We start from the raw sequence: 17345 nt of genomic DNA, 5'->3' as shown, positions 1-17345 counted from the left end.
ACGCTTGATATATATTATATATATATATTTTTTTCTTTATTTATAATAACTTATAAAAACGACAATGCAAATACATTTTCGCATTTGTACCAAAACAACTCATTTTGAATTATTCCTTTGGTAACTTTCACCACTGAAATATTTAAGTTGACATCTCTTGGGAAAACTTTTTAAAAGTTTTCCCGTGACTGACTTTTATCTCACATGATAATTAAAAATTTATTTAATATTAAAAAAAAGTAAATTCATTGGTCGTCTATAATTTGGCTCTATATTGAGGATCTAAATTACCAGCAGCAAATATATTGTTGGGATCCAAATGTTCTTTCATCGCGCGATAAAGTGAGACTCCAGTCTCGCCAACGGCTTCAGGATAAAATTTAGCTCTCATTTTTCCGACTCCATGATGATGAGAAATAGAACCACCGCTGGCAATTATTTCAGCTCTTGCATTTTCTTCAATTGTCTCGTAAGTCTCAACAGGTTCATGCAAACCGATATAATTGAATGCTAAATAAAAGTATATGCAACATCCTGCGTCGTAGGTTTGCGTGACTCTACAAGACATGAGGTAATGCTTGATACCCCGTTCCTTGCAGTCCCGTGACACGCGAGATTTAACGTTTCGGCAAAGTGACAATGCGCGGCTCCAAGGCACAGAGGTTTCGAATGATTCCGACAGTACTCCGAACTCTAAACCCAAGTCTCTGATATACGCAATGACAAATGTAAGAATGTAACCACGTTCTCCATTAGTTTCACCAGCAGCCATCCCGCCGTATTTTTTAACAATTGCGTAAATTTTTTTTTCCTGACCAGCGACATCACTTGACTCGTAGCCTTCAAATAGAAGAGTCGCTACGCACACGCTGTCCCATTGAAAACCTTTGATTTTAGTCACATAAGTTTGCTTGAAGGCATGCATTATTTTATCCGTCAAACCGCTGTCAGGTCGCAATGCCTGACCAAATCGGAACTGTTCATTGTCCATCAAACGAATACTCGATGGCTGACATCGCTGGCGTGCGACTTCTCTCATCGCATCGACACCACTTTCAAAATTTGGAAATATGACACTTCCGTACTTGACTATTTTTGGCAGCGGACGGACTTTGAGGACAACTTCTGTGACAACACCGAGTGTACCTTCGCTGCCGAGAATCACATGATCGAAATCCGGGCCGCTGGAAATACGTGGCACCTGCGCACCTCTTTCTAGAGTCAACGAGGGATCTTGTGTTCGTCCTGTTACCATTCTCACTCGTACGACCAAATCTTCAATATTTCCATATGTATTTTTTTTCATTCCACTGGCTCTTGTGGCCACCCAACCACCCAAGCTGTAAAAAAATAATTTAAAATTTAATGTTGTACAATTTTTTACATAAATTAATTAGTAAATTACCTAGAAAATTCATACGAATCAGGTTCGTGACCGGAGGTTAAACCTCTGGATCTCAACTCCCGCTCAAGATCTTGTCCGATGATACCTGCTTCGCAGCATGCAACGAGATTCTCTCGGTCAATCCATAGTATCCGATTCATTTGCGATGTATCGAGAGAAACTATCGTACGACGCTCTTGTACGGGACAAGAAGCAGCTCCACTGACACTAGTACCACCGCCGAAAGGTATACAGGCGACTCCGTATTTTACACATATCCTTATTATTCTCTCAACATCATCATGACATTCTGAAATATGAAGAGAATAAGTTAACATTGGTGTCATCTTATGTGATTGACATTCAGTTCATAAAGTTTAAAGGGAAAAGTTTAATTAAATAACAACCAGCTGCCCTGTCATGACAAAACGACGTATCTCGAGATACGCTGTTTTGTTGTTACAAAGCTAAAAAGGTTTATTTAGTGTCACTTAATAATAGGGTATCATCAAAATTTTACTAATTTAATTAATTATGCCAATAATATTGATCAAATGTGCGTATAAAAGAAATGAAAAAAAAAACGTATATTTTTTGCATTGGAAATTACAGCGTTTTGTCATAACGATTTCATCTCTATTTATCAAAATAAGCATTAGTTTCTTACGATACAAAAAACGTACCTCGAGTTACAACGTTTTGTCATAACAGAAATTAATTTTTCTGTTAAATTGTACTCAAATTCTGTTAAAACTTTAAACGCTATTTTCTCGAAACTATAATTTTTGAGATACGTCGTTTTGTCATGACAGGGCATAATGCAAATATTTATCATTGATTGCCTTTTAACTTCCCGCTGTAGAAATTTAAAATTTAAAAAAAAATAAAAATTATTTTTGGTTTCAGTCCAGTTTTCAAAAATCGAGTTATCAGATCGGACGTATATGTGTGTGTGTGTGTGTGTGGAAAAAATAAATTTTAAAAATTAGTGTTTGAAATTATAACCCGAAACCTGGGTGTCAATATAGAAAATTTTGAAATTTCAAATAATAAATATTAATGTTTAAGTTACAATTTTTTACGTTCAAATATTAATTTTTATTAATTTATATAGTTTATTTTTTTTTCATGTGTGAATGTATATAAGGTAAAAGCCCCTATACCCGCTCACTCTTCATTGTAGTGAGATTAAATCGCTCAATATAAATTAATGAATAAAATGAAAAACCATATTTTTTTTTATAGTTATTTTTTGAAGTTTCGAGTATTAGAATGAAATTTAAGTTTGGAGAATAATGTTGATCATTAATTATTAATATTATTATTATTAATTTTTTAAATAAGGTCCTTGAGTGAACCCATAGTCGCTCACTAAAAAATGTGATGTACCATTACTCGATCAACACATGGCCCTATAGTCGCTCAAAGACAATATCAATTAAACTATGATAAGTTTATTGATTTGGACAAATAATTTATAAATTATACTACTTTATTCTTTCATAATATAAAATTTCATGAATTTTAAAAATGTATTTAATAAGATATAGTTATAACAATTCTTAAAAAATTTGACGTATCCTAAATTTAATCTAACGAGTGAACATTAAAGTAAAAAATGCCCGGCTGAGCGCGATTTTGAAAACAGTCATTTAATTTAAATTTATAATCTATTATAAAATAATTTGATACATCATATTTTAATATATTTAGATTCACAAATAATTATTTATCAATAATAATATTTTTAGTTGGAATTTTTTTTTATAAAAATTATAAAAAAACGCCTTAAGCAGTTAAAGTGAGCGATTATTGGTACTGAGCGGGTATAGGGGCTTTTACGTTACTTGCCAGCAATCAAAAGGACTCACCAAGACTTAAAACTGATTAGATTTTGGAGTCGATCGACGAGTAGTTTACAAGTTATACGGAAAATAAAATTTTTTTTTAAAGTTCTTGTCCGTAACTCGTAAATCGCTCGACCGATTTGTTTCTAAGTTTGATCAAATCTAAGTCTCAACAAACTCTTTCGATTGCCGCATGCAAAGGACCTGCAAATGGTCGATTTGTTCCAAAAATGTCGGACAAAAACAACTTTTTGCGTGAAGTCTTGGGGTTGACCCACAGGTTCAAACGTTTTTCAGATTTTTTTAAACCAATTATGAACTGAATTGCCCGGGTCAAAAATTTGATCTGATTTTAGTCTACTAGATTGTGTCTGGACTAATTGGCCTGTCTTTAAATTTTTATAAAAATTTAAAGCTGTTTTCTTTCTAAAGAAGATCAAAGACCAATAAAAAGAATAGGCATAAAAGTCTGATTTTAGTCTGGATTAAAACAAAAGTCAGCAAAATATTATGAGGAAAAAGTCTGATTTTGATCTACAGGCGAGCAAAAATTATTTTAAAAAATTCGATTAAATTTCACATGTTAATTAAATACAAATAAAAAGTAAAATTGAGCAGAAACTTAAAATTTTTATTTTATTTAAAACAGATCAAAGTTTTCGAACTGGATACTGCTTCGATACTTTAATAAAAATCAATAAATGGCATCGTATATTTATGACGTAACCCGAGACATAATCATAATATTCGTTCTTACAACTATTGATAATAGTAATTGTTTAAAAATTTCATGAATTTTTTCTTCGAACCAATTATCATCCATATCTTATCGCTTATTCGTTAACATTTTACTTGTATATCAGAAACAACTAACAGTTAATATTTTTTAATACAAAAAAAAAAAAAAAACTTATGCAGTTCAACTTTTTTCTCATATTCATATTCACTTAAATTTAAAAATTAATTTTAAATCTACGATTAATTACACTTGTATACATTAAATATTAAGATTTTAAATTTCAATTAAAAGCTTTCAATAAATTACCAAATTAATTTTTGAATGATCCCAAAATTATTATTTTTTTTTTTAATATACCCAATAAAAATTAAAAACTTACTTGGCCACAGAATAATATCCGGTATCCTCTCAAAATTTCCATGTTTCAATTGAACCATTTCCCGAAGTGTATGTCCATGAGCTCGGAATAATCTATCGAATCCATCCGTAGAAAAAGAAATTTTCAACTGATTTACAGCATCGAAAAAATCCTGAGAAAGTATCGGATCAGGAAATGATGTCGGTAATGACTGTGCTGGTGTTCTTTTTGTCAAATCTACTCCAAAGACTTCTATGACCCATTGCATAAAATAAGGCAACTGTAGGTTTCCAATCGGGTACCTTGAACAATAAGAGTATATATTAGCATCTTAAATCATCATTATTCACAATAAATTATATAATATATTCATATTTATGTTTGTCAGGTGAGAACACATTTTTATATTTGTTATTTAACTTAAGAGTATTTAAGTATTGAAAAATTTAACTTTAAAATTTATTGTATAAACATAGCAAGTCTATTGAGACGTTAATAAGTTATTTTTAAAAGAAAAAGACCGTTTATTTAAGTATTGCACAACACAACAAACTAGAGAGCCGGCATAGGTAAATGATAATAAGTGACATTTCACATCGCCGCAATGAAAAAAAAATAAACACTTGAACCAAAGAACACGAAACATAATTACTCACTTAAAAAAGTCCTCTAGTTATTTTTTTTTTTATATTAAATACATGTGATTGTCATTAAAAATATTAGCATGTGCACTTGGATTGGAGAAATAAAAATATAAGTAATTATTAATTTTGTTTTACAATTTGAAAATTTTTTACCGTGAACCGGTGAATTCAATAATCGAATCGTCTTTGACAACAAACTCCGAATCCTTGTAGCCCCATCCATTCCACTTGAGTAATTCCTGCCTGTAAAAAAAATTAAACATTTAATTTTTATCACGATCTGTATAATATGACATTTTTTAAAATATTTTTATCAGTGGATTTAAAAATGAAGTTAGCAGACAATTAACAGTTTTTGGATTTTTTTTCAGCAATTTAATTAAAAAAATGAAAATATGAATGTCTAGAAAATTTAATAAACTATAGGTGCATTTTTTTGAAATACGTATTTTTTAAAATTTAGTTTTTAAAAAAATTCAAAAATTATTAGACGTCAGGTGATTTTAGTATCATATTTAAAATGGCTATCTATTATATCTATTGATAACTATTATCTTTTTTCATCTATACACAGGAAAAAATGATTTCGTGGCGCAAGAAAAATTTTCCACTAGGAAATGAAAAAAAATTTTTTTTCCCCCTAATAAAATTTTCGTTTGCAATTCATGATACAAAAATTTTTTTAAAACTAATAAAAATCTTTTTTATCCCAAGAAATCCTATTTTTTTGTGTATAAAAAATTAATTTTGAAATTAAATTTAATTACGAAGTGTAAAAATGATACCGAAGTTAGCCGACGTCTAATAATTTTTGAATTTTTTTTAAAATGACAAATTTTAAAAAACCAGGATTTCAAAAAATTGCAACTATAGTTTTTAAAATTTCCTACATATGCATATTTTTATTTTTTTTTTTTTTTTTGTAATTTATTTATTGAAAAAAGAATCCGATAATTAATTGCCTTTTAGCTTCAGGATCATGATACTGAAGTTAGCCAACGTCTAATAATTTTTGAATGATTTTTTAAAACGATAAATTATAAAAAAAATATTTGGAAAAATTACACCTACAGTTTTTTGAATTTTCTACATGTGCATATTTTTTTTTTTTTTTTTTTTTTTTTTTTTTTAATTGATTTGTTAAAAAAAATTCGAAAATTGTTGATCGTCTGTCAATTTCCGGATCACGAGTAAAATTTAAAAATTAAAAGGATAAAATAAAGTAACGATACACGTGACTTAAATCCAATCAAATGGCTCGATTTTAAATCTACCTAACAATCGGAAATAAAAGAAAAATTTAAAACTCCGTTTTCTTGTCATCAGATTCTTTTTCAAAAACAAAGCTATTATTAAAAATCTAATGTCCTCATAATCCAACGATAATTAAATCCCGCAAAAATTCAAATCACAAAAATTATATCGATTAAAAACGCACTGTATTAAAATTTAAACAGAACACAATACACACGCGGGTAATAATTTGAATGACTCGTAAATTACAGAAAATTACCGTGTACTGAGTCACACATAGAAGGCGTGGTTAAAATACTCCATAATAATAGAATAAATACAGTATTATAATACACACAATAGTTTGATATAACATGATTTAAATCAGTGATAAAATAACTTAAATTAAATATAAATTAAACTGACCTGATTTTCGGGACTGTACTTTTAACATTAGTCGGGTTTATCTCATTACTGTTGTGATTTCCACCAGGTAACGATGACTTAGATTCTGATTTTGACATTTTTCGTTTACTAAAATTATTGTCGTATTAAATAATTAACTTGCGGTATTTAAAATCTATTTCTTGATAAAAAATCCAATCGTTGGACAAAATTAATTACTCAAGTTTACGGAACGACGTTTTTGTTGCTACTAAACGTACAACTAAACGCCGTGTTGATTATCAGACACGAGCTTTAGCTTAAACTTACTCGGCACCGCCATACGCCGATAAACCAAATTTAAATCGATACGGCCCCCGCCTGTCTACGCTCCGCCCATTGGCAACATGCCGAACTCACAAAACGCGTCTTATTTTTATTATTCATGCTTACATATATTTATATATATTAATTTTCAAAAATAAAACACGTATACTGTCACAAAATAAAATTTTTAAACCAATAGAAACTCTCTTTCATTCTTGTCACTGGAAAATAAACATTTGAACTAAGCGCGGGAAATTCAAATGTTGAAAAATCGTAACCAATGAATGCGCGTTTTAATGATAACGTCCTATCAAATTTTGATATCAGGAGAAAGTAAGTCATGTTTACAAATATATACTTGACATATACTTGCAAATCAACACTTATGATACTGATGACGACATCAACGACAATCAGTTGTCTCGCAATTTATCTTTGTCATCTTTTAGCAATACCTGTGTTGTAAGATTGTTGACATTGTGTTTAATGATAAATATAAAATGAAAAACCCATAAATTAACAATAATAATAATAATTTTTAAAAAGTGTATGAAAAAAAAAAAAGTTTTAAAATAAACGCGGGATCAACTTGTAAATAATTACAGTACTGCTAGAAGACGGAGCTTTATTTAGATTTATAACGTTTGGTCGTTATCATGATAAATCCCTGGTCGCTGGTGTAGATAACAAAAACAAAGAGAAAAGAACAAGTTGGTTAAGTGTAAAAATTACGCATAGATATATTTTTTTAACATAATTAAATATGCCTGATAGTGCAGCTGTTTATCGACCTACAACAGTGGGTTATAGTTATGAAGCCAACGGCGATGGTAATGAGAGCGGTGTCGGGGTCGGAGGTGGTGTAGGGTTAAGAAATGGATTTTCACGAATAATGTTCAGGCACAAGGTCAGTACTAGGAAATGGCTTGAATGGGTGCTACTGTCAGTTGCACTGTGTGCTACTGTTGCTGGGCTTACGACTATGCTAGTTAATGTCATAGCTTCTGAAAGTTCTTTACCTTCGGAAATTGTCCAGGTATTGTGGAAAAATAAATACATTGTTAATTATTAGTATGGTAAGGGTAAAGATCTAGTACTCGGTCACTGCATTTGTTTGTATACCTATATTTAGTAAATATAGATATACAAATACAAGAGTGATCGTGTACTAGTTCCTTGATCGGATATTAGTTCCCTGGTATGTACCTGAAGATTGGAACGTTTTTCGCAGAACGAAAATAAAAAAACAAAATGAAAAGTATAAAAAAGTACTGGATCGAAATTTCCAAAATGTTTCTTGCAGATGCTTGTATATCAACCGAAAATTCCAAGCATCCCTAATTGTCCCTTAAGTCACCTTAAGCAGTCAAATTACGTGAATTTTTTTCATTTTCGTTGCGCGAAAAACGTTCCAATCTTCAGGTACATTCTCTGGTCGGATATTAGTTCCTCAACCGGGTACTAGTTCCTTGATTAGGTACTAGATCTGTTAACTTATAAGTACTATTGTTTTAATCTAAGATGAAAGACTTAGCACCCGATCAGGGAACTAGTACCCGGTCACTCCATGTATTTGTATAGATATATTTAACAAAATTCAGTAAATATAAATATACAAATACATTAGGGTGGTCGTTAAAAATTAAATTTTCTCAGGCGCTCCATAAAAAGCTTCTTTTTAGTGACAAAATACCTGGGGGATTTGGTTTTTTCTTTTTAAGTAAAAAGAACACGTGCCGCAGAACGATCAAAGTTTATTTTTCGATACAATCGCTGTTTTTTTAAATATCTCATGAAATACGGAGATTAAAGGAAAAAATCATAGGAACAATTTTGTAGGAAATTAAATTTTTAACAAAAAAGATCATATTCATTTTTTTTATAAAATGTGTATTTATGAAGATATTTTAAAAAAACTTTGTTAGATCTTATCAATTGAGAATTTTAAGGATTACGAATGTTAAAAATAACTTTTTTTCTTAAATATAGACAACTTCGTAACTCGTAACATATCAATCATTAATGCTTGTCGTAGTTTTTATATACTTAGAAAAATGTTATTTTTAAAATTTGTAATCCTTAAAACGCTCAATTCATCAAATCTAAAAAAAGTTTTTTCACAATATCTTCATAAATACACATTTTATAAAAAAAATGAACACGATCTTTTTTGTTAAGAATTTAATTTCCTACAAAATTGTTCCTATGATTTTTTCCTTTAATCTGCAAATTTCATGGGATATTTGAAAAAACTGCGATTGTATTGAAAAATAAACTTTGATCGTCCTAAGGCACGTGTTCTTTTCATTTAAAAAGAAAAAACCAAATTCCCCACGTATTCTTTCACTAAAAAGAAGCTTTTTATGGGGCGAATGGGAAAATTTCATTTTTAATGACCACCCTAAAATACATGCGTGATTGGGTACTAGGTCTTTCAACTTATAAGTACTTTTTTTTTTAATTTAAGGTAAAATACCGAGTACCCGATCAGGGAACTAGTACCTTGATCCGATACTAGTTCCCTGATCACTCCATGTATTTGTATAACTATATTTAGTAAAATTCAGTAAATATAGATGTACAAATCCATGCGTGATCGAGTACTAGGCCTTCCTTGATTAAAAACTTCGGTTGAAACCGCTGAATTCGATTTACTCCGATTGAAATCCGATAGACTTTCAATCAGAGTTTTTAATCAGGGTTTACCTTCTATGTAACATTAATAAAAATTAATTTTTATTCCAGGATAATTCAAAAAACGGATCAAAATCAGACACAACAACTAAAGTTGAGGATGTTGTTAATCAGGATCACAAAGGATCGTTAGCCGCTGGAGCAAGTATTACTCTAATAGGATTGGTGATGGGCGCCCTGTGGACTTGGTTACGTTTCTTCCGACACGGTGGCAAATCCCAGAGAGGCGGAATAAGTCGTGCCAGCGGACAGGTGAGATTTTCTTTAAATAGCAGAGTCCTTAGCATTCCTCCTACTTATTTTTTTCTTTCTCTCTCTCTCTTTTTTTTAAATTAATTTATTTTGTTTTAATTTCTTTGTGTTGCTTTTTATTTATTATACCGCCGGTATGCTCGTTGCTACGGCGTTTATTATCCTTGCTCATTATTACACCTTATGTACGCGTATGAGGAAAGATGTTGGGCGGTTTGAATCCATCAACTGACTTGCTGGTGGGTTCCACTTCGCAGTACGGGCCAGTACTCACTGAGGTGCCGAGCCAGATGACCAACAAGCAGATCATCAACGAGACTCGAGCTGTCCCATTGTCAGACCAGGAGGAGGAGACGCACACGCTCATGCCGGATTCAGCTGCTGTTCCATCTGCAGTCACCAGTGACTCCAGTCATCCTACCAATCAATTAGCAGGCTGAGTACATGATTACTTAGAGTAAATCGTACACAAAAAATAGCTTTATCTTCTCTCGCGCTCCATTTTATTTTTTAGAATGAGAAACAGTTACTCTGTAAGATTTTATTTTTAATCATTTGAATTCATTACACATTATATTTTTTTTTGGTTGTATTTGTTATGTAACTGATAACAATAGACAAACTGTGATTCTGCGGAAGCAAAAACTAACTTGTTAATTAAGTTAATGCACAATTATTGAAGAAAAAAAAAACGATGAACAAAAATTGTAAAGAATAAAATTCACTCTATTAACAATTGTTACTTTAGATGTTATGTTATAAATATTTTTAAGTACTAGAATGTATGTACTTATAATTTTAATTTTATGTAAGACTTTAACCCGTATACATTTTACTTTTATTATTATTATTTTTCCATTATACTTTTATTTTATTCCGTCCACTGATACGTACAACTTACCCATGCTTGTAAAGTATGGGTGGAGTTTATTTACATTTTACAATCAAGTTTTGATTTTTATCATACATTTTAATCATTTGACTCCTTTTTTAAACTTTTTTTGTTATCATATTACAAGTGTATGAACGGAAATAAAGACTGAGTGAATGAAAAATCAACACGTACGTGTATTTTTTTCTGCTCTTACTACTAATCATTGAAAACTAATTATTTATTTTGTGTAATTGATAGTGTTTAGTATTAAGGACATCCTCAGATAATGCCCCCCACTTTTTTAAAATATTCAATGACTTTCTATTGTCACTGCATATACATTTTTTTAATCAAGGGCATTCTTAGACAGTGCCTGCATTTTTTTCAAATTTTCAATGACAACTGTCGTAAGCGCATCAAAATTTTATCAATTAATTTTTAAAAAATTATGATACTGAAATGAGCCGACGTCTAATAATTTTTGGATTTTTTTAAAAACGATAAATTAAAAAAAAAAAAGTATTTTAAAAAATTGCACCGGTAGTTTTTTAAATTTTCTGCATGTGGATATTTTGTTTTTTTAATTAAATTGTTGAAAAAAAAAGTCCAAAAATTGTCAGATGTCTGCTAACTTTAAGATCGTAAAAATATTACTCACAGTTGATATTAATTGAATCGTTTGTTTGAGACACCCCATAAGTCATGTTTTTTACGAAATTGGGTTTTTTGCATTTTTGGGTTCTTTGAATGTCCCTCCATAGTAATCAATCAAAATATGCATCAAATCAGCGTTTAAAAAAAAATTAACGGGCCGACAGCAATTTCATTTAATTGAGAAACCCCATAAGTCAATGACTCAAATGAACATATGCAGTTTTAGTTTTACAGAAATAACTTTTTTTTTTTTAATTTAAAATTCGCGCTTTTTGAGAAATTAATTTCAAATGTTGTTTGATTGTTGACTGTTAAATGACAAATTGAAATGTTTAAATTAATTATAATTTTTTGTAATTTCTAAGTTTCAGAGTTCAAATACATATTTAATACTTCATTTTCATAGTGTAATAAATGATTTGAGTGGAAACATTTAAAAAAACAATGATTTTATAACTTTTTTTTCCGTTTGGTTGAGAAACCCCATAAGTCAATCAACTTTAAATAATTTTTTCAAGTAGTTTCAGTTAAAAAATTAAATTTTCTTGTTGGAATCTTTTTCAAAGACGCTAACATTATTGTATTCAATTATTTATTTATTATTTTAATGTCAAGTTTTTCCAAAAAAATGTTTTTTGTGTTTCCTGAAAAATTTTGTTTTCTTGACTTATGGGGTTTTTCAAATAAACGATTAAATTGGAAGTTAAACGAAATTTGGAAATAAATTGCAGTAAAATTTTGATGTCAATTTTATAATTCGAATGTTCAAAACTTGTAGGCTCAAATTTCTTCACAAAATTTTGTTTTACTTCTAATTAATGTCAACTGTTAATAATTTTCTCAAAATCTACAACTAGTGAAATTTCAACTTGCCCTTTTTTTTTAAATTAATGTTTAGCTTTTTTTTATTAATTAATAAATTTTCGATATTCATGACAGTTGACTCATTGAAAATTTTTAAAAAGTAGGGGACACAAAAAAAAGTTAAAATATTAGTGAAAAAAAAAAAAAAAACGCAGTTACAATTTCACTGAGATATAGATTTTTAAAATAATTACTTAGAGTTGTTATCAATTGGGAGTTTAAAATCCCCGCCTGAACTAAAAAAAAATTTCACTGGATGGTTTGGTAGTACAACAAAATTTGTTGAATAAATTTCAGTAAAATTTTTATGTCAATTTTCTTTTTCGAATTTTTAAATTTTTTAGGCTTAAATTTATTTAAAAAATTGTGTTTAACTTCTAATTGATGTCAACTGTAATTAATTTTTCCAAAAATTGCGGACACTGTCTGAGAATGGCCTTAAAAAAAATTAAATTTAAATTTAGATACACCTGAAAAATGTCATATTTTTCCATAGCGCTGCTGCTTTATTTTCACAAAATAGTAAACACTAGAGGTTATATTTTCATTGATCGTCTGATAGTATAAATATGTAAACATGTGTATGTTTATATGCACATGTTTTTATTTATAAAATAATTATATTTGAATTAATGTTCAAAGTTTTTGTCAATACATTAAGAAAAAAAATTAAATCCTATAATATGTCATCCACAAAAGACTCAAGGTCACTGCGTTCAAGTAAAAAAAAAACTAATGATGAAATAAAAATAAAAGATGAGGATTCCAAAGAGGAAGTGGTTGTCTCAAAATACTTCGTCGCTGAAATTTTGGAACAACAGAAAAAATCAAAAAAAGCTAGTGGAAAAAAGCGTAAGTCTATTGAAATAAAATATGAAGAAAATCAGGATGTCGATGACATTGATGCCGGACATGAGAAAGAAAATAGTGAATGGTTTCCTAAAAACTGGAAAGAATCATGGGATTTAATAAAAGAAATGAGAAAAGGAGCCACAGCACCAGTCGATGACAAGGGCTGTCATAAATGTTCAGATCCAAAAGCTGATCCTCCTACGTATCGTTACCAAACTTTGATATCATTGATGCTTAGTAGCCAAACTAAAGATCAAGTTAATCATGCAGCTATGCAGCGTCTCAAAGATCATGGATGTACGCCTCAGAATCTTCTTGCAACATCAGATGAAGTTCTTGGAAAACTCATTTATCCTGTTAGTTTTTGGAAGGTAAATATTTTAACATCATTATTATACCCAAGTACAGAGACAACTTTAAGTCTTTTAAAAAGACGACAAATTTTTTTTTTATCTCAAAGCCAAGTTTTTGTTTGATAAATAAGACACAGATGTTGGTCTTAAGAGTCATAGCAAATTTATGATACTAAAGTTAGCCGACGTCTAATAATTTTTATTAGTGGGAATGATGATCCTGAAGTTAGCAGACAATTAAAAATTTTTGAATTTTCGTATTTCAATAAATCAATTGTAAAAAAATAATATAAAAATATGCACATGTAGAAAATTTAAAAAACTACAGGTGCAATTTTTTCAAATATTTTTTTTTTTATCTTCTATCGTCTAAAAAAAAATCCAACAATTATTAGACGTCTACTAACTTCAGTATCATTGGGATGATCCTGAAGTTAGCAGACATTTAAAAATTTTTGAATTTATGTTTCCCAACAAATCAATTGCAAAAAAAATAAAATAAAAATATGCACATGTAGAAAATTTAAAAAACTACAGGCACAATTTTTCAAATATTTTATTTTTTATGGTTTATCGTCTAAAAAAAATCCCAAAATTATTAGACGTCTGCTAACTTCAGTATCATATCATTGGGAATGTAGCAGACGAGACAATTTATAAATTTGAAATTTGTCCTGATTTTATTTAGAAAAAAAAAATCAAGTATTCACCATCTCATTGTTGAGATATAGCAACGCAAAGTTCAACAATAAATGAAAAAAACCTTAAAAAAAATCCTGTAGATGACTTATATGTAATTTACTTTTTGTCGTCACTTGTGTCAAGTCTTTTAAGCAGACATTTTTTCGGTGACATAAATTTCTGATTACATTTTCGTGCCTCATGGATCGGTCAAAAAACAGCTTTAAAACTTAAATCTTATTGATGTCACAAAGCCGTGTGCTACTTGGATAATTATATTTACTTATCATTACCATAAAATAATATTAGCGATACTTGAACTTTGTTTTATGCGTTTGAAATTTGCTCGTGTTTACAGAGAAAGGTGCAGTATATTAAGAAAACATCAGAAATTTTAATTAATACTTATGCTGGAGATATTCCGAACACCATTGAAGATTTATGTGCTCTCCCTGGTGTCGGTCCCAAAATGGGACATCTTTGTATGCAAGTAGCATGGAATCAGGTCACTGGTATAGGCGTCGATGTGCACGTCCACAGAATATGCAATCGTTTGGAATGGGTTAAAAAATTCGCAAAGACACCCGAAGATTCAAGAAAACAATTAGAATCCTGGCTACCTAAGGAATTGTGGAGTGAAATAAATCATATGCTTGTCGGCTTTGGACAAGAGATTTGTTTACCCCAGCGTCCGAAATGCGATCAATGTTTGAACAACAAACTCTGCCCTTTTGCTAAATCTGATAAAAATTCTAATAATAAAAAATCTAAGAAATAATTTTAATTTAATTATTTATTTTTTTATACAAAATACAAATAAACAAAATTTTTCATCATTCACTTGTACGACCGCGTGATAATTTTTTACTTCTTTTTTTGCCTTTTGTATCTTTTACTGATTGACCTTTCCTCATTTTTTCTCTGATTGCAAGTTTTTTATTTTTCATCCGCAGCATTTTTTGCTTACGCAGAAATACTTGATTTTTCATTCGACTTTGTAATGTTTCTTTTTGTATCGCTCGCGACCTTTCTTTTTTCGATAAATTTACTTTACTCTCATCTTCATCATCGACTATCTTAGACTTTTTTCTCTTTAGTTCCATACCAGGAACTACATCCTCTTCTTCCTCATCACTCTCTTCATCGTTTTCAGAAACTTCTTCGTAAGTTGGTTTATTTTCTCCTATCCAGTTGGCACTTTGTGTCAACTGATTTATATTTAGCTCTAATATACTCACAGACTTTCCATCAGTTTCATATTCATGTTGAGAAAGCAGCTCCTCTAACTCAGGGACATCGCGTTGGGAGACTAGTTTTTTAAACTTTTCTTGAGCCTAGAAAATTTGTTTTGGTAAAAAAAAGTAAAATGCAACTTTTATTTATTTTATAGATAAAATTAAATCAAACAATGGCCACTTGATTGATTGGGTTAAAAAAAATATCAGCACTTAAGAGGATTTTCAGACAGCGCTCACTTTTTAAAAATTTTAATGACTTTCCTGTCATAACCGTAGCAAAATTTTATTAATTAATAAAAATAAATTGAATCATTAATTGAAAAAATGACAATTTCTTCTAGATTTAGATTTTGAAAAAATTACTTACAGTTGATATCAATTGGAATTGTTTAAAATATTAATTTATTTAATGCTGTAAGATGGATGGCGGAGTCGAAGTTAATATTTGCTACTTGCTACTTGTTACTTGCTGCTTGTGCGGTTTCCAAAATAGCAACAGGTACCCGAAAAAAGTCGAAAATAATCATGGAAAAGGATCCGGATTTCTATGATTGTTTTCTTCATGTCATAACATTCTTAGCAAAAGTAAATATTTATTTCATTTGTTTAAAATATTAATTTTTTTTTTTTAAACGAAATTTGGAAAATAAATTTCAGTAAAATCTTCCTATTTTATAATTCGAATTTTTAAATTTTGTAGGCTAAAATTTATGACAAAATTTGTTGGACTCCTAATTGATGTCAACTGTAGATAATTTTTTTAAAATTCTATACACCAGCAAAATTGCAACTGTCCTTTTTTTAAAATAATTCTTTAATTTTTTTTTCAATTGATAAAATGTTGATACGCTTCTGACAGTTGAGATCGAAGATTTTTGAAAACTGGGGGACACTGTCTAAAATGCCCTTAATATTAAAAATCTAAATTTAATAATAAAAACTCATACTTCTTTTTTAATCCTTTTCTTTTCTTCTTTCCATTGAGCTTCAATTTCTTGTTTAGCTTTTAGTTTCCGTTCAAGTTTTCTTTTTCGAAATCCGCACAAATATTCTCTGCAGAAAAAAATATTTGTTTACTTTCAGCTCAACTTTAAACAAAAAAATAAATAAATATATTGTGCACATACTTCCGTTTATCTTCGTCAAATACTAAAGTTACTTTTCTTTTCTTTTTTGGTTGGCCTGGTTTTCTGTTAACATTCAGAATCTTGGGAACAAAATTAAATCCTTGCCGCATGGACATGTTTTTGTTGTTTTTCTAACTAATATTTCAATTACTGTTTTATAGGTTATGTTTTTATGATAAAACGTGAGTATAAATCATATGTAGACCAGCTGATAGAGACCATAAAGCTGTGAAGAATAGACTATGCCTGACCTCTAAAGGACAAAACTTTAGCGCTATTTCAAAAAAATAATTTTTTTTTTTTAATATTATACCCAAGTAGCACAGAACAACTTTAAGATTTCAAAAAAATTTCTTTTAAAAGCAGAAGACTAATTTTATTTTCTCTCAAAACCAAATTGTCTTTAATACATAAGACGTACAGATGTTAGTCTTAGGAATCATAGATAATTTGAGGTTATCCTGAAGTTAATAGAGAATTAAAGATTTTCTGATTTTTTTTTTCATCAGATCAATCGCAAAAAAAAAAGTTTTTAAATATGCACATGTAGAAAATTTAAAAAACTACAAGTGCAATTTTATAAAATATTTTTTATTTTTATAATTAATAATTTTGAATCAATTCCAAAAATTATTAGACGTCGGCTGACTTCAGTATCATAATTTGTGTTCTTTTTTCCATCTTAAAAAAGTAATTTCATTCAAAAAAATTCTTGAGATGTTGTTCTTGAGACGACTTATTTAACAATTATTTGTAATTTTCTTTTTGTTTTCACTTGTGTCAAGTCTTTTAGGAGGTAAAGGGGTCTGAGATACAAAAGAAAGAGGATAATTTTGTGAT

The 17345-nt window shown here is 29.5% G+C and overlaps 4 protein-coding genes across 5 annotated transcripts; 2 read left to right on the top strand and 2 right to left on the bottom strand.

Annotated features, from left to right (window-relative positions):
• Positions 1-8: 8 nt before the first annotated feature.
• On the bottom strand, positions 9-6953 carry LOC130665388 (alkyldihydroxyacetonephosphate synthase). The gene is made up of 5 exons (XM_057465729.1): positions 6632-6953; positions 5126-5215; positions 4350-4630; positions 1406-1694; positions 9-1340 (listed from the first exon to the last, which is right to left on the bottom strand). The coding sequence occupies exons 1-5, from the start codon at positions 6727-6729 to the stop codon at positions 257-259; spliced, it is 1842 nt and encodes a 613-aa protein (XP_057321712.1). The 5' UTR covers positions 6730-6953; the 3' UTR covers positions 9-256.
• Positions 6954-7297: 344 nt separating this feature from the next.
• Positions 7298-10921, top strand: LOC130665391 (uncharacterized). 2 transcript variants are annotated; one of them, XM_057465733.1, is made up of 3 exons: positions 7298-7952; positions 9662-9862; positions 10120-10921. In XM_057465733.1, the coding sequence occupies exons 1-3, from the start codon at positions 7680-7682 to the stop codon at positions 10300-10302; spliced, it is 657 nt and encodes a 218-aa protein (XP_057321716.1). In that variant the 5' UTR covers positions 7298-7679; the 3' UTR covers positions 10303-10921. The 2 variants fall into 2 exon arrangements, with proteins under 2 accessions (XP_057321716.1, XP_057321715.1); XM_057465732.1 differs by having other exon boundaries at positions 7300-7952; positions 10066-10921.
• Positions 10922-12242: 1321 nt separating this feature from the next.
• On the top strand, positions 12243-14992 carry LOC130665389 (endonuclease III-like protein 1). Its single transcript, XM_057465730.1, has 2 exons — positions 12243-13477; positions 14499-14992. Exons 1-2 carry the CDS (start codon positions 12887-12889, stop codon positions 14916-14918), a joined length of 1011 nt encoding a protein of 336 aa, XP_057321713.1. The 5' UTR covers positions 12243-12886; the 3' UTR covers positions 14919-14992.
• LOC130665390 (uncharacterized) lies at positions 14954-16675 on the bottom strand. The gene is made up of 3 exons (XM_057465731.1): positions 16506-16675; positions 16326-16431; positions 14954-15474 (listed from the first exon to the last, which is right to left on the bottom strand). The coding sequence occupies exons 1-3, from the start codon at positions 16619-16621 to the stop codon at positions 14974-14976; spliced, it is 723 nt and encodes a 240-aa protein (XP_057321714.1). The 5' UTR covers positions 16622-16675; the 3' UTR covers positions 14954-14973.
• Positions 16676-17345: the final 670 nt, after the last annotated feature.

This window comes from Microplitis mediator, chromosome 3 (genome assembly GCF_029852145.1).
Source record: "Microplitis mediator isolate UGA2020A chromosome 3, iyMicMedi2.1, whole genome shotgun sequence".
NCBI lineage: Eukaryota > Metazoa > Arthropoda > Insecta > Hymenoptera > Braconidae > Microplitis > Microplitis mediator.
This window is presented reverse-complemented; position numbering and strand designations above follow the sequence as displayed.

Coding starts and splice junctions, on each gene's coding strand:
- LOC130665388 (XM_057465729.1), bottom strand. CDS start 6,729: ATGTCAAAATCAGAATCTAAGTCATCGTTACCTGGTGGAAATCACAAC. Junction 5,216..6,631: donor AGTACAGTCCCGAAAATCAG/GTCAGTTTAATT, acceptor TTTTTTTTACAG/GCAGGAATTACTCAAGTGGA. Junction 1,341..1,405: donor GATTCGTATGAATTTTCTAG/GTAATTTACTAA, acceptor ATTTTTTTACAG/CTTGGGTGGTTGGGTGGCCA.
- LOC130665391 (XM_057465732.1), top strand. CDS start 7,680: ATGCCTGATAGTGCAGCTGTTTATCGACCTACAACAGTGGGTTATAGT. Junction 7,953..9,661: donor TACCTTCGGAAATTGTCCAG/GTATTGTGGAAA, acceptor TTTTTATTCCAG/GATAATTCAAAAAACGGATC. Junction 9,863..10,065: donor TAAGTCGTGCCAGCGGACAG/GTGAGATTTTCT, acceptor GTATGAGGAAAG/ATGTTGGGCGGTTTGAATCC.
- LOC130665389 (XM_057465730.1), top strand. CDS start 12,887: ATGTTCAAAGTTTTTGTCAATACATTAAGAAAAAAAATTAAATCCTAT. Junction 13,478..14,498: donor ATCCTGTTAGTTTTTGGAAG/GTAAATATTTTA, acceptor TCGTGTTTACAG/AGAAAGGTGCAGTATATTAA.
- LOC130665390 (XM_057465731.1), bottom strand. CDS start 16,621: ATGTCCATGCGGCAAGGATTTAATTTTGTTCCCAAGATTCTGAATGTT. Junction 16,432..16,505: donor TTTGACGAAGATAAACGGAA/GTATGTGCACAA, acceptor TTTTTTCTGCAG/AGAATATTTGTGCGGATTTC. Junction 15,475..16,325: donor AGAAAAGGATTAAAAAAGAA/GTATGAGTTTTT, acceptor CAAATTTTCTAG/GCTCAAGAAAAGTTTAAAAA.